The sequence below is a fragment of the Mesoplodon bidens genome (assembly GCF_964165515.1).
Source record: "Mesoplodon bidens genome assembly, chromosome: 6".
NCBI classification, from domain to species: Eukaryota; Metazoa; Chordata; class Mammalia; order Artiodactyla; family Ziphiidae; genus Mesoplodon; species Mesoplodon bidens.
The window spans coordinates 20,062,698-20,079,628 of NC_138162.1; the positions used below are offsets into that span (position 1 = coordinate 20,062,698).

General features: G+C 42.0%; 1 protein-coding gene across 10 annotated transcripts in view; it reads right to left on the minus strand.

Annotated features, from left to right (window-relative positions):
• ZNF618 (zinc finger protein 618) overlaps window positions 1-16,931 on the minus strand; it is a 187,137-nt gene that overhangs the window by 33,537 nt on the left and 136,669 nt on the right. For 6 of the 10 annotated variants that reach the window (XM_081238101.1, XM_081238109.1, XM_081238108.1 and 3 more), the window contains exons 7-10: window positions 16,077-16,112; window positions 15,908-15,985; window positions 8,421-8,480; window positions 7,790-7,879 (exon numbers count right to left, since the gene is read on the minus strand). In XM_081238101.1, coding sequence (XP_081094227.1) covers window positions 7,790-7,879; window positions 8,421-8,480; window positions 15,908-15,985; window positions 16,077-16,112 — 264 coding nt within the window. The remainder of the gene's footprint in view (window positions 1-7,789; window positions 7,880-8,420; window positions 8,481-15,907; window positions 15,986-16,076; window positions 16,113-16,931) is intronic. The other 4 variants (XM_081238107.1, XM_081238106.1, XM_081238105.1 and 1 more) reach the window with 2 other exon arrangements.

A 16,931-nucleotide genomic window follows, 5' to 3' on the forward strand; every position in this document is an offset into this window, starting at 1 on the left:
CAACCAATAGCTGCTGGGGTGGTGGGGGGGCGGGGAGCTGATTGAAGATTCAGAGGTGGCAAAAGGCAAGGAGATGTCTGTGTTCCACCTGCCAGAGAGATCTTGCTGTATACCTCCAGCATTCAGTTGAGACCCAGAAAAGCCATGCCTCAGAAGGATTACTCTAACCCTAGAATAAGGACTGCTCTGGAACTGCCCTAACACAGCTTTAAAACAAGGCTTTGAAGTATCGAGTTGATCTGTAAGTAGATTAACTGCCTGCCAGAACAAAATTCAACACTTTTTAGAAGAAGACAACAAAATCCACACACTCAACAACATAGCATGCATCCACAATGTTCAGCACAGAATAAAAATTTATTTGTTAGGTGAAGCAGGAAAATGTGAGTAATCATCAAGAGGAAAAAAATCAATAGGAACATAAAGAAATGACAGGGATGATGGCATTAGCAGACAGGGACCTTAACACAGCTATTATAAATATGCTCAAACATTTAAGGGATAATATGAATATAATGAAAGAAACAATGTAAAAAGGAACCAAGTGGAAATTACAGAGATGAAAAATATGATAGCTGAAATGTAAAATTCATTTGATGGATATTTCTAATGAAACAAGTAAGACTGTAGAAGAAAAGATCAGTAAACATGTATACAGGACATAGAAATTATCCAAATTGAAACACAGAGGGAAAACAAGGATGAAAAACTGAACAGAGCTTCAGCTGATCTATAAACATCATAAAACAATCTAATATATATGTAATTAAAGTCTCAATAGGAGAAGGAAGAGATTGGGGAAGAAAAATATTTGCAGAAATACTGGCTGAAAATTTTCCAAATCTGATGAAAAATATAAACCCACTGATCTAAGAAGCTCAGTGAACCCCAAACAGGATAAACACAAGGAAAACTATACATCATAATCAAATTGCTGAAAATTAGTAATATAGAGAAATATTTAAAAGCATTCAGAGAAAAGAGACCCATTAAATACAGAATAACAATCAGAATGATCTCTGAATTCTCATCAGAAACAACATAAGCCAGAAGATAAAGGAATGACATTTTTAAAATGCTGAAAGAAAAATATCTCAACCTAGAATTTCATATCCAAAGAAAATATCCTTCCAAAGAAAAGGTGAAATAAAAACACTTTCAATTAAGAGAATCTTTCATCAACAGACCTACAGTATAAGAAATGTTAAAGGAAGCTCTTCAGGGAATAAAGGAAAATCATAACATAGAATTCAGATTTATAAAAAAGAAAGAAAAGTATGAAAATTGTAATATGTGGGTAAATATAAAAGGCATTTTCTTATTTCTTTAACAAATAACTATATAAAGCAAAAAGAAAAATTATTGGGTTTATAACTTATGTAGATGTATATGTATCGTAAGAACAGCACAAAGGACAGGAGGGCAGTAAACAGAAGTAAGTTGTTATAAGATTCTCAGACTGTGTGTGATGTGTTATAAATTCATGGTAAACTGTAATACATTAAAGATGAATGTTATAAACCACAGAGTAATCACTAAAGAAAAAGAGGTATAGCTAGAAAGCTAACAGAAGAAACAAAAAAATTCTTGATTAATATTAAAGAAGGCAAGAAAAGTAGAAAAAATGAGGAATAAGAACAGATGGGATGAACAGGAAAAATTATAATAAGATGGTAAATTTAAAATCAACCATATCAATAAATTATATTAAATGTAAATGGATTAAACACCTCAATTAAAGAGCAGGCATTGCCCAACTGGATAAAGGACCAAGAACCAACTATATGTACACACTTCATATATAAAGACATAGATTAAAAGGATGAAAAGAGATTTATCATACAAATACTAATCCTAAGAAACCTGAAGTGGCTATATTAATATCAAATAAAGTAGATTTCAGGACAACAGGTATTATCAGAGATTTAAAGGGGCACTGCACAATTTTATAAAAAGGGTCAATTCATCAAGACATAATGATCCTCAGTGTATGCACCTAAAAACAAAGTTTCAAAATACATGAATCAAAAATTGACAGAACTAAGGAGAGAAACAGCATATCCACAATTATTGTTGCAGATTTTAATGCTTCTCCCTCTACTTAATAGAAGAAATAGATTTTTTAAAAAGCCTGTAAAAGTATAGAGATTTGAACATTATTAACCAACATAACCTAATTGACACTATACTCAGGGAACACTCTTCCCAACTCACTTTATGAGGCCAGCATTACTCTGATACCCAACTTAGACAAGGACATTATAAGAAAAGTAAAATACACTGCTGGTTGAAATGTAAAATGGCATAACAGTCTGACTGTTTCTTAAAAGTTAAACTTATCATATGATCCAGACTAGGTATTTACCTAAGAGAAATGAAGGCATTTGTCCATAGGAAGACGTGTTCACAAATGTTCACAGAAGCTTTATTTATATTAGCTCCAAAGTGGAAACAACCTAAATATCTAACCATACATAAACAGATGAAGGAAACTGTGGTATCTGCATCTAGACAGTGGAACACTACTATTCATCGATGAAAAGGAAAGAACTACTGATACATATAAACATGGATGAATCTTTAAACAATTATGCTAAATGAAAGAAGCCAGACCCCACCACACACAAAAAGAGTAGATACTATAAGATTCCATATTTGCAAGATTCTAGAAAATACAAACTAATCTATAGTAATAGGAAGATCAGTGCTTGCCTGGGGGTAGGGAAGTGGTGAGTGAGGGATTACAGAAGGGCACAAGGAAACTTTTGGGGGTGATGGATATGTTCATTATCTTGATTGTGGTGAGGGTTTCATGGGTGCATACATAGGTCAAAACATCAGGGCTTCCCTGGTGGCACAGTTGTTGAGAGTCCGCCTGCCGATGCAGGGGACACGGGTTCGTGCCCCGGTCTGGGAAGATCCCACATGCCGTGGAGCGGCTGGGCCCGTGAGCCATGGTCGCTGAGCCTGCGCGTCCGGAGCCTGTGCTCCACAACGGGAGAGGCCACAACAGTGAGAGGCCCGCGTACCGCAAAACAAACAAACAAAAAAACAAAAAAAAAATCAAATGGTTTACTTTAAATAAGGTACTTTATTGAGTGACAATATACTTCAATAAAGGTTTTTTTTTAAAAAAAAACACCAGAAATATTTATTTTCTTGATTATGAGCATGGTTAACAAACCACTATCCTAATCCTAGGACTGTAGTTCCCTGCCACTGAAGGGTCAGTTTGGGGAGTGATATTAAAAGGTAAAAAGGTAAAATTCTAGGAAATTTTAGATAGAAGTAATCAGAAAACACATGCTTGAAAGCAAATTAACTCTACAAACTGCCCTAGGTCTCAAAAGCAATTTAGATGCCTTTCCAAGAAAAAGAAGCTCAAAAAAAGAAGTCATTCTTCTGGAAAAGAAGAAACATCCCAACACTGTAATGTCCTTTAGTTCATTTCATGGTTTTCTGATAGTCAGTGTATTTTAATAGAGAACAGACATGGTGACTTATTTTTAAAAAAAAAATCAATCCATGTAATTTACCACATTATCAGAATAAAAGATAAGAATAATAGGATCATCTCAACAGATGTAGAAAAAACACCTAACACCAATTTATGATAAAAACTTTCAGTAAATTAGAAATAGAAGGTAACTTCCTCAACTGACAAAGGGGCATCTATGAAAACCTATTTTAGCTAACATAATATTTAATGATGAAAATGATCATACTTAACGATGAAAAACTGAACCCTATGATTGGGAACTAGGCAGAGATATCCACACATTTCATTTATTCAGCATTGAACTGGAGGGTCCTAATCAGCATAATGGGGAAGAAAGAGAATAATAAAAGGAATACAGATTAGAAAAAAAGAAGTAAGGCTGTCTTTATTAGCAAATGACATCAATATGTACAAGAAAAATTCTGATAAATTTAGAAAAAAGCTAATAGAATAAGTGAATTGAACAAAGTTTTAGGATACAAACTCAATATATATAAAAATCATAGCAACGAAAACTGGAAAATAAAAAAATCACAGTAGCATCAAAAAAACCCATAAAATACTTAGATATAATTTAATGAAATATGTAAAAGACCTCTGCTCTGAAAATACAAACTATTGCTGAGAGAAATTTAAATAGACCTAAACCAATGGAGAGATATACTATGTTCATGAAGTGGAAGATCGACTATTATTATGATGTCTATTCTCCCCAGATTGGTCTATAGATTCAGTGTAATCCTAAACAAAATCCCAGTTGGATTTTTTTGTAGCAATTGGCAATAAGACTAACATTTATATTGTAAGGCAAAGTTCCTTGTTTTAAGAAAAATATTCTTAAAAATACACAAGGTTGAAAAACTGAGAGTACCTGATTTAAGACTTAGAGTAAATAAGACCATGTTGGCACCAACACAGGCAAATAGATCAGTGGAACAGAAATAAACTCACACTTACTTATATGCATTCAACTGATTTTCAACAAAGGTCTCAATGCAATGTACTGGAAAAAGGACAATCTTTTCAACAAATGGTGTTGGAACAACCAGACAGTCATATGGAATAAAGTTAATCTCAACTCATACCTCTCATCATTCACAAAAATTAACTTAACATGGATCAGAGACTTAAATGTAAAAGCTGAAAGTATAAAGATTCTAAAAGATAATAAAGGAGAATATCTTCACCACCTTGAGGTAGGCAAGGATATCCTGAGTAGAACTGAGAAAACACTAACCATAAAAAAATTGATAAATTAGACTTCATTAAAATGAAAAACTGCTCATCAAAAGATACTATATGAAAATCAACAGTCACACCAAAGACTGAGAGAAAATGTTCACAATATATATATTTGATAAAGACCCTGGATCTAGAATATATAAAGAACTCCTCCAATTTAACAATAAAAAGACAAACAACCCAACCAAAAAAAATGGGCAAAAGACTTAATCAGTTTCCAAAGTAAAATACACAAATGGCTAATAAGCAAATGAAAAAGTGCTCAACATCATTAGTCATCAGGAAAATACAAATTAACACCACAATGAAATACCACTACACACTCACCAGAATAGCTTCCTGCCGCCAAATTGTTGGCAAGAATTTGGAGCAAGTGCAACTCCCATCTGTGGCTGGTGGGAGTGAAAGGTGCTACAGTCATCTTGGGAAATGGTTTGTCAGTTCTTAAAAAGGTAAACGTACTCTCCCCTATGACCTATCAATTCTACTCCCTGGAATTTATCCAAGAAAAATGAACACAGAAAGCCTAGTACAAGCATTTTCATAGCAGCTTTATTCATAATAGCCTAAAACTGGAAACAATTCAAATGAACAAGCAAATGGCTCAACAAACTGTGGTACTTGCACACAACAGAATATTGCTCAGCAGTATAAAAAAAAAAAAAAAGAATGAACTGATATATACAACATGTATGAATCTTAAAAACATTTTGCTAAGTGAAAGCAGTCAGACCCAAAAGAGTACATATTATATGACTCCATTTAGTTAGACCTCCTTCCAGTCAGCCTACGTCTCTCTGGATGCTCTCAGGAGACCCAGGGTCTCTCAAGGCCTGGCCCTGAGTACCACTTGATGAAGCCATCAAGTCCAGCCCCCAATTCCACACAGAACCCATGGACATACAAATATCTAGATCCAAAGGCCACTGGAGGGGCTATTTCTTGGTCAGCTTTGGAGAATCAATCCTCTGTTGCATCTAGCCTAAATCTCTCACTCTGTAATTTTAAACAGAGATGATCATAGAGTCCCTAGACTTCAGTAATAAAGAAGAGATGCACTCAACAAACAGATGCAGAAAGACAAAGAGAGTTCACAATAGAGAGAACAAGAAAATGAGGAACAGAGAAAGAGCAGACAGCCTTTCAGGAGAGAAGTACCTGAATGTTAGGGAAGTAATCAGGGTACAAATGAAGCACCTCTTCCTGCTGTACCAACCAGGAGAACTTCCTGGTTAAGAGTATGGGCCTGGAGGTTGCCTGTCAGGGTTCAAGCCAAGCTCCTCCTCTTATTAACTCCATGACCTTATTCAACTTGTTCCAGCAAGAGCCATTTGGGGAAAGAGCAGAAACAGCACTGAAGGTTTTCTCCAAAGGCTGAAACCCAAGTTGCAGGCTGGCTTTGTAACTAACACCTAACTGTAAGTGCATTCTGTGTAGCATCCCCTCTGGGCACCAGGCAGCAGGGCAGTTGCTGTTTCCCTGGACAGCACAGGTAAGCAGGTACCCACACACAATGGCCCCTGTCCCTGCCCATGGAAAGAGGGATCCCCAGGGGGGCCTGAGCCATGGAGCTCAAGCCACAGCCCTGATGCTTCAGCACCAGCACCATGAGTGGGTCAAATGGATGGGTTAGTGCCCACCCAGTGTAAGCTGTGGCCTCTCTCCCCAACATAGGACCTGGCCATGTGGTGGGCAATAAATAAGCCATACATGCTTAGCATGGGTGGCAGGATAGGCTCCTGTAGTTACGCCACTGCAGATGCCTGCCTGAGGGTCTCCTTATACTGGAGATGACTGGAATCCAGACCCCTGGGCTGAAAAGACCTCGAGAGCTCCCACAGGTGGGAAACCTGAGCCCAGAGAAGGGAAGTGACAGGTCCAAGGTTACCCAGCAGTCAGGGGCCGAGCAGGATGAGAACCTTAGCCCAGTATTCCACTTAAGGATGGGTGCTCCCGCCCACAGGGAGACCCCTCAGTCCTGCCGCTCTGCGCAGCAGGCAGGACTTCCTGGGGAAGCTACCTCCTCCACCGCCTGAGCTCTGGACAGCCCTCCCTGCCCACCTGAAAGCCCTCAGGGGCCCACGTGCCTGTGCTGCTACTGCCAGTGCTCCAGGAGGGTTGGGCCTCCCGTACTCTAGGCACCTTGCACCCTGATGACCTTGCATAACCCCTTCCCCTCCCTGAACCTAAACCTTCCCATCCACAGACTGTGGAGTGGGATCCCCATAGCTCTTTTGTGACAAACAAAAGCAAGGATACTCCCAAATACCTCTTAAACATCCTGCCCTACTGCCCTGCAATGTGGTTAAGCCCCGCCCTGTCAGAACTCTGGCTGAGGACTGAGGGCCCTCTTAGCTCATACACTTGGGGATCTAAGGATACAGCCCCCTCTGACGTCCAAACGGGAAGCTGGGAAATCAGCTGCATCGGGAGAATGGAAGGCCAGGATGTCCCTGTGGGAAGGATCCTTAGAACCCTTTCCCTCCCAGGCCAGGGGAGGAGGGAGAGATTGGGGGCCTGCCCAAGGCCACACACATGCCTGTGACTCCACTGGGACTAATACCCGGGGCTTCTGAGGCTGGCTTGGCACTCCTTCTGACTTCTTACCCTTTCTACCTCCAAGGGCAAAGCTGTCTTGTCTAACTGACCATCCTCTAGCCTGGGTTAGGCCCTGCACTGGTTCAGACTGAAGCTGCATTACACGGTACTGCCTTTGGGGGTGGGGACTCAGGGACCACATGATTTGGAGGTGCTTGGAAGAGGTGAGGACAAGGCTGCTGAAGGACATGGGTGAATGATGCCCACCCTTCCTAACCCAAAATCTACATAGGCCCAGGTCTCTGAGACCATCGGGGGAGGACTCAGGCTTTCCTGGCTTAAGGGTGGGGTTTTTCCCAGCTCCTGCAGTCAGGTGGCCCCAGGTCAGACCTGGACACCTAGAGGCTGACCCAGAACAAGTTCACCTTTGCTTTCACCCTCCCCTGGCAAAACTCCAGAGCCTCAGTCTATGGCTGGCCCACCCTTCCCCCAACCAGAGAAGGTACTCACTGATGGGGGCGTGTAAGGCCACGTGCTCCTGGTAGGGCGTGTAGTACTTGTACTGCTTTCCGCAGAATTCACAGGTATAATTGCCGGTTTCTGTCCAAGGAGAGAAGAGTGTGGGAATGGGTGCCTGTTCCCATCCAGAAGTAACAGCTTGTTCCTTCCCCACAAACCCCTCCTCATTCTGGGACCACCAACTAGAATCAGGAGCTCCCTTGAGTCAGACCGCCAGGGTTCAAATCCCAGCTCCTCTATTTCAAGCTGTGTGACTTTAGGCAAATCTAATAACCTCTCCGTGCCTCAGTTTTCCTATCTGTAAAATGGGGCAATGATAGGACCACCTTATAGGATTGCTGTGAGGATTAAATTTGTATGTCACATGCTTAGAACAGTACCTGGCACACGCTGTCCTCCTCCATCGCTCCACCCCCAGGCCCCGGTGCTCAGGAAATGTGTGGTGTCCTGAGTTGACCTCCAGTGCCAACCTCTTTATCAGCCCCTTTTCAAGCCTTGCCCTCTGCAATGGCCACATGTGGGTCACCTTGTCTCCAGGGCCTTCCCTGCCCCCAAACACCCCCCACCCCCTGGCAGAAGGGGTCACGTCTTCCTCTTGGGTCCCACCGGACTTCATCTTTACCTCTCTTTTGGCACTGCCTAACTTCTTTCTTCTTAAAAATTTCTGATGTAATATTGTTCACTGGGGGAAAATTATAAAATACTGATAAATACAAATACAAAATTTTAAATATAAGAGAAATTTCAATCATCTATAATCCCCAAAAAAGAGTAGCAGCTACCCCATGGGGTGGAGCATTCACCTGGCCACTTGCCCCAGACCCCACCCTGCACTCCCATCTCATCTCTCACTGACTTCAGCCGTCTAGCTTCTACGGGCCTTGAATTAGCCGGCCCTGATCTATATGCTCTTTGTAACCTGGTGCATTCAATCAACAATATTTTGTAGACATCTTGCTCAAATCAATAAACATCGATCTCTACTGCATTTATTGGCTGCCTGGTTCCCACTGGACTTTGGAATTTGCTGAGCCAGTCTCCTAAACCAGAGGACATTGAGATTGTTTCAAAATTTTTCCCTTATAAAAAAAGCTGTGATCCATATCCTCGTAGAAATTTTTGCACATCTGCTCATTATTTTTGCACACCACTGCAAAATAAAGATTATTGTTCATAATCTTTGCACATATTTCCTCAGGATAAATTAAGGGTCTGCATTTTTAAGGCTTTTGATCAACACAGCACCAACTACTTACTGAAAGGTTGGGCCAATTTTCGCCCCCATCAGAAAGATCTCAAAATGACTGTTTCCATATACTGTAGCCAGCATTAAGTACTATCATCTTCTTACTGTGCCTGATAAGGAGAAATACATTGTACTGCTGGTTTTATTTTCCATTTCTTTGAGTTCTAAGGAAGCTATTTTTGAGGATGAATGAACTAGTTTTTCTTTTGTGACTTTCCTATTTGTGCTTACAGTCAATGTTTCTATAGGCATGTTTACCTTTTTAAAATCGCTAAGAACTCTATAGATTAAGGGCATCAACATTTCATTCGACATGTTACAAGTATCTTTTCTCAATTGGTTTCTTAGTCTGTTTATGCTCTTTTCTCCCAATATAGAAGCTTTAAAAATTTTGGTAGCTAAATAATTTTTGTTAACCGATTCAGGACCACTGGTAAAGATATATTATTGCTCTTTGTAGGTTCTGAAGTTGTTAGATCAACTGTATTAATTGTATTATTCAAACTCTATATAACCTTTATTTCTCTCCTTGCTCTGTCAGAGACTAAATGTTGTGATCAATCCTTCCAATTCATTGTGCTTCTGAATTTATTTTGTATATTTAGATATAATGTTGTTTGATGCAGACACAGGCTCATGAGATCAAAACCTCCACTTTGAACCATATCCTTTGTTAACATTACACTATTTTCTAACACAGCAGTTCTCAAAGCGTGGTCCCTGGGCTAGTGGCAATAAGCATCGCCTGGGAACCTGTTAGAAATGCAAATTCTCAGGACTTATTTGAGACATTCTGAAACAAAAATCCTAAGGATGGGATCCAGCAAATTGTGTTTTAACAGGTCCTGAAGAAAATCCTAAAGTGTTAGAAAGTTAAGAACCACCACTGTAACTTTTTTTGTGTGTGTGTGGTACGCGGGCCTCTCACTGTTGTGGCCTCTCCCGTTGTGGAGCACAGGCTCCGGACGCGCAGGCTCAGCGGCCATGGCTCGTGGGCCCAGCCGCTCCGTGGCATGCAGGATCTTCCCGGACGGGGGCACGAACCCGTGTCCCCTGCATCGGCAGGCGGACTCTCAACCACTGTGCCACCAGGGAAGCCCCACTCTAACTTTTAATTACACTGTTTTATTAGTTCTTCTGGTATTAATATTATTAGTTCTTGATAATTACTTTGTTAGATCCTTCTACTTGTTCACATGTGCCTAAAGTCATTTCCCTAAATTTTCTTGTACTTGCATTCATCAAACAGGTACTGTGCTAAATGCTGGCACAAAATGTTGAGCAATGGTCCCTGCCTTCAAGGAACTTACAGTCTGGAAAAGGAGAAAGAAAAATCAAATTATCACACAAACAAATCTAAAACTGCAACCACAGTGGGTAGTCTTAAGGAGACATGGTGCTATGAAAATCTTTTTTTTTTTTTTTTAAATGTTGGGGGTAGGAGTTTATTTATTTATTTATTTATTTTTGCTGTGTTGGATCTTCGTTTCTGTGCGAGGGCTTTCTCTAGTTGTGGCAAGCAGAGGTCACTCTTCATCGCAGTGCGTGGGCCTCTCACTATCGCGGCCTCTCTTGTTGTGGAGCACAGGCTCCAGACGCGCAGGCTCAGTAGTTGTGCCTCACGGGCCTAGTTGCTCCGCGGCATGAGGGATCCTCCCAGCCCAGGGCTCGAACCCGTGTCCCCTGCATTAGCAGGCAGATTCTCAACCACTGCGCCACCAGGGAAGCCCCGCTATGAAAATCTTAATAGGGAATTCAATTTAGTTAAGGGAGTAGGAAAGAGCTCCTACTCCCTTAGGAAAGAGAAGAGTAAAAGACAAGGAATTAACTAAGTATGTCTCTAATAAACCATTCATAATTGGATTCTTTTAAGTTAACCTGAGAATCTTTGTCTTCTAATAAAGGAAATTATGCCATTTGCTTTTATTGCTATTACTGACTTGGTTTTACTTGTCTTATGATTCTTTTCTTTTCATCCTATACCCTTTCTGGTTTATTCCCTTAGTTTTCAGTTGTTTGATGTATGAACTCTCTTCTTTGCCTTTCCATTATTCTCCAATATTCCAGCATTTTCCAATATTTTCCATTGTTCTAGACAGTATATAAGATACATTTCTCTCATTTTTATAGTCAAGCACAAAATGATATTTTCATATCTATTACCATTGAGAAAGGTAGTTTAACTCAGTGCCTCTCAAACTTTAGCCTAAGTAAGAATCATCTAGAAAGATTGTTACAACACAGACACCTGAGCCCCACCATGGAGATTCTGATTCCACAGGTCTGGTGTGGGGCCTGAGAATTTACATTTTTAATAAGCTTTTAGGAGATGCTTATGCTGCTGGTCTGGGGACCACACTATAAGCAGGACTGATTTAACCTACTTTATTGTATCCTTCACCTATTCCTTCCTTCCTGGTTTTTAACATTCATTTTTAATATTTTAGAATGATCTCTTTTTTGCATTCAATTTTATAATCAGATTTGCAACATTTTAAACTTAAACCTACTTCTAGTTTACCTGGCTTCAGTATTCACAAGTCCTCTTTTACTATGAATTAATGCCTCATAATTGAGCCCTTAAATGTGTTCAACCACTCAGCTCATTGGAGCACATCTTCAAGTAATTTTTTGAAGTTGGGTATATAGGAGAAATAGCATGTTTTTGATCCCTTGCTTTTTTTTTTTTTTTACACATAAATCACAATTTGTCTAGATATAAAATTCTTAGATTACACCTTTTTCCCTTCAGAACTTATTCCATGATCATTCAGCATTTAGTATTGCAGGGAAGTCTGATGCAAGTCCACCTTGAAATCATTTGTAAGTAACTTGCTTTTTTATTTCCAGGTACCTGTATAGTTTTCCCCCTTATATTTAAAGTTTAAAAAGCCACTAATATCTATTTAGTTATGGGTCTTTTTCTATTAATTCTATCTGACATATAGGTTTTCCTTTAGCTGAGCAATTTTTTCTTCTATTGTATCTTTGGAGTATTGCTTCCGTCCCACCAATTATCTGGAACAGTTTCCCCATTCTCCATATTTATCATGTTTTCTGCTTATTAAGTTCATCTGTTCAAGTTTGTCCTTCACATTATTAATTCCATTTCTGCAGATCAACTCTGCTCTTTACTATCTACAATGTAGGTTTTAAATCTGCTCTTGTATTTTCTGCTTCTCTCCAATTCTTCTCATCTCACTCCTCTTTGTCTTTTCATCTTATCTTGTTGCTTTTTCACCATACAGCTTCCTTTTTTAGAGAGGTCATGCTATGGACTGAATTGGTTCCCCCCCCAAATTCAGATCATGATGTCCTGTCTCCCAATGCAATGCTATTTGGAGATGGGGCCTTTGGGACGTAATTAGGTTAGATGAAGTCATGAGGATGGGGGTGGGGTCCCTCATGATGGGATTAGTGCCCTTATAACAAGAGGCACCAGAGAGTCTGCTCTCTTTTTCTTCTTACCATGTGAGAGTACGGCCAGAAAGAGGGTCACTGGACCAGAACTCAATCATACTGGCACCCTGATTTTGACTTCAGCCTCCAGAACTGTGAGAAAATAAATTTGTTATTTAAGTCACCCAGTCTATGGTACTTTGTTATGGCAGCCTGAGTGGACTAAGACAGGTCATATTTTCTCATACTTGACTGTGGTTGCCAAACAGCATTTCCTTCTAGACGCTGTGGTAGATCATTTTCAGAGGTATACTCTTCCTCTAAGTCTCTTAAATTCCTTTCTTGTCATGTGGAATTTTCATAGTTCCCAAGTTTTATTTTCTTCTTATTATTTTTTTTTACCTTTCAAGTCACTCTTCCTTATCCAGGTATAAAACTCAAGTAACCTATAAATAAATCCAGATTTACACTGTTTCAATCGACTTGAATGAATTGTCCTCAATCATCCCCCCATTATCATGGTAGACCATTACCATGGAAGTAATTCTCAGACCTGCACCCAAAGAGCAAGTTGACACACAGGGCCTCTTAGACCAACTCCCTCCTTCTAGCAGGATTCCTCTGCTCTGTCCTGGCTCTGGCTTCCTCCTCCTTAGGACTTAATTCTCCAATTTGCTCAGCTGACATGGATGTGAAAGGCATACTTCCCAGCATGCCCTGCTGCCACTGTTTCTCCTCTTCCCCTGACCTACGGAGCTCTACTTGTGGGGACTAGTCCCTCCACAGTGCACCCCTACTGGCTCCCCTTATTCTGTGCCGCATCACTATCAGGGTTCTGTGGCACTGGCCAGCTTACAAAAAGTGGCAGAAGCCCAAGAAGCAGGATTCTGATCTCACAAGGCAGCTGCTGAGTGGTAACAAGAAACAGCCTCATACTCTTATAGACATCTCAGTTCCATGGCGTCAAGCTGGGAGCCGAACTCAGTCAGTTTTCTCAATGCAATTCCCTACTCCATATAATTTGTGATAATTCCTCCTGGGTCCTAGCACTGGCTGGCTGTCAGACGTAGTTACTGATATAGAGAACAAGTTTCATCTTGCTCTGTACCTTTCTGGATAATTAATACATACCACTTGTTTAATGCTTTCCATGTAAATGTCAAGGACTATACTAATCCTTTTACAAATATAATCTCATCTAATCTCCATGACAAACCTGAGAGGTGAGTTTTACTGTCATTACTGTGATTAGAGAGATTATAAAACTTGCAGGACGTCACACAGGCATTAAGTATAGAGCTGGGGTTCATCTTTGGGATGGCTCTAAAGCTCTCGCTCTTGACTATCTCTCAGCAACATCACTCATTTGTTAAGCCCTAAATACGAGCCGGGTGCTGGGCTAGACACTTGACACAGGCATCTTCCAACAGCCCTGAAGAACAGATAGATGTTCTTATTCCCAATTTATACAAGAGTCAAAGGACACTCAGTGGGGGTAAGTAGCTAGTAAATTGGTGATATCAGCATTCAAACCTGGGCTTGTCTGATTCTATAGCCTATGTTGTCTGTATTTTATTTTGATAATTATGATGCTACAGATGGAAGGGGTGGTGCTACGCTGGGGCTGCTGGCAGACAGCACTGAAGCGGGAAGGGGGGAGTTTCACAGATCCCAATCTCCCTGTCCTGCACTGGTCTATGAACGTCCATCATGGAACATGTCTGATTCACATCTGGGTTCTCCCACAGTCTAACTTCTGGCAGTTTTACTGTTAAGGATTTCATCATTTTCTTCACTTCAAGATTATTTTTTTGTTTTAAAGATTTTTTTTTTGATGTGGACAATTTTTAAAGTCTTTATTGAATTTGTTACAGTATTGCTTCAGTTTTATGTTTTGGTTTTCTGGGCCTGAGGCATGTGAGATCTTAGTTCCCTGACCAGGGATCGAACCCACACCCCCTGCACTGGAAGGTGAAGCCTTAACCACTGCACCACCAGGGAAGTCCCCACTTCAAGATTATTTTAATGTTACTGTTTATTGAATGTTTACCATTGCATATGACAAGTGCTATCATACAGACATTATTTTTACACCATATTTACAGACATTATCACATCTCCAGTTTCCTGAGTGCCTTAAGAGGTAAAGAAAAGGAGAGAATCATCTCCTACGAGGAAGGAGGAAGAACACTCAGGGGCCCATCCAATGCCTTCCAAGGGCCGGGACCAAGTCCCGCCCTCTGAGGCTTGTCTCTGGCTTCACTGTCCCAGCTCCCTTGACTCTCCTTCCCTAAACTTCTTCATCCATTCAATCTATGTTTGTGTGTATATTTTCACAAGCTGCCTTAATCCTTATTGCAACAGGCAGAGCCAATAAAGGTCTCTTCTTGCTGGGTAGTAAGAGAGGCATGGAAAAATAGAGAGGAAGAAGCAAGCATGCAAATTCCTGAAGGGCTGGACCAGTCTCACTTGCGAGAACTAACCTCCACCCCGACCCAAATCCACACTCCCTGCAGCAGCCAAAATGTCTTCCTACAACACAAATCTGATCAAGTCCCTTCTCCACTGAGTAAACTCTGGCTCATTCCCCTCAGGATGAAATCTAACTGCCTTCTTCTGGTTTTCAAGGCTCTCTAAGACCTGAACTCAGAATCGATTTGCCTTTCAGTTCCTGGAACAAGTGCAGCTCTCCTGCCTTCATGTGGGATACAGGGGCTCATCCCCACCCTCATCCCCATGCAGAAGCCTCATGGATTCCCAAGGCTGGTCAGTTGCCTCCCAGCCCCACTGCTCCCTGGGCTTCTATGTTGTAACTACCTGCTTACTGACCTACTGCCCCCGCCCTGTGTGAGCTACCCAAGGCAGGGCCACATCTGTCTTGCTCACTGCTGTGTTCCCACAATACTCAATACCAGTGCGTTGCAAATAGGCAGGTCAAGTGCATGGCTCCTGCTCTCAGGGGTTTACTGGGGTAAGGACAGAGCATCTGCATGTAGCTCCCCCTGGAGCTTCATTTGCGGATAAACCCCTTCTGACAACAGTAACGACAGTATTTTCCGAGCACCTACTATGTACCAGGCACTGTGCTAATTAATAGGTGATTTATATCCATGATCTCATTTAATCCCCCAACAAACCTGCGGGGAAGTGTCACCCTTACTCCACAGGTGAGGAGCCAAGGCTCAGGACGGCTAACACTGGGCACCAAGCCTGTGCTACCTTCACTGCCCTGACCTGGACCCTGTGCTGTCCTGCTGCTTCTCAAAAGCAAGTCCTAAGAGTGACTGACCCATTTGACAGGTGGGCAAAGTGAGGTACAAGGAGGCCAGTACCTCGCCGGCCAGAGCTGTTGCTGCAGGATTAGCAACGTTGCCCCCTTCCAGTGGTGGGACTCGCCCTGCCGCCCTCAGCCACCCCCACCTGTCTCCCCACCCAGCCCCGGCCCCAGAGAGAGGCCTGCATACTTGGCCCGATTTTCTGGAATGGTTCCGGGGGCTCCTCCTTCACCTCGTCAGTGGCCACGACACCTTGGTCGAAGGGGTCTGTGGGAGAACACACGGCCCTTAGTGCCCTGGTAACCAGGTCTCAGAGCCCAGGTTGGGACAAGGAGGTGGACAGCCACCAAGGACTTACCTGCCCGATTCTCAGGGGCCCCTTCCACACTAAACACTGCGCCCGGGCGGGAGGCGGCAGCCGCAGAAGGAAAGAAGCAAACAGGAGCCCTGTTAGTCCCTGCCCATAGCTGCCTCTGCCCAATGCTCCCAGCCTCTGCCCCAGCAAGCTTGCCTCTGGGGCCCAGGACAGCTGCCTCAGCCACTGTGGCTGCCCAGGAAACCAAGGACCACAGGAGGGCACATCCTTCCATTCCTCATCCTCCCCACAGGCGAGGGCCCACCCCTGGGCAGGAAGACGCATTCTGGCTGGCCTGTTTCTGGATCACCGCCAGACGCTCAAGGGACCAGAGCAGGAGAAAAAAAGGAAGAGATGGGGTGGGGTGGTAAAGAAAAAGGAGGTGAGAGGATGGAGGGACCAGAGGCGACAGGTGGTGAGGGCTGGCTGTCACAGCCTGACACGGGCTTGGGGTGTGGGGCTGGAGAGGGAACCCTCCAGAGTCTTTTCCAGTCAAAGACCCTATTTCTAGGATCCTTAAGATTCCAAAAATAAATTACCTAAATTTATCATTCTAATTTCTAACTCTATAATCTAAGATGCTAAAATATCATCATTGATTTTAAAAAATTGGTTTAATTTCACCAGAGCATGTGAATACTCAACATGAAATCATAAAATAAATCGGTATAAAATTGCTGATATTCGACTGATTCTGACCTACAAAAATGGCAGTTTCACTTGGGCTTCCCTCATCAGAAATACACATGGAATATGATGGGGACTTTCTCTAGCCCAGAACCCTCGGAGGTTCGTCACTCCACTCGTGGTCTGCCTGCTGCCCGACCTTCCCTGGGTAGGAAGAGGGAGGGGAAGGTG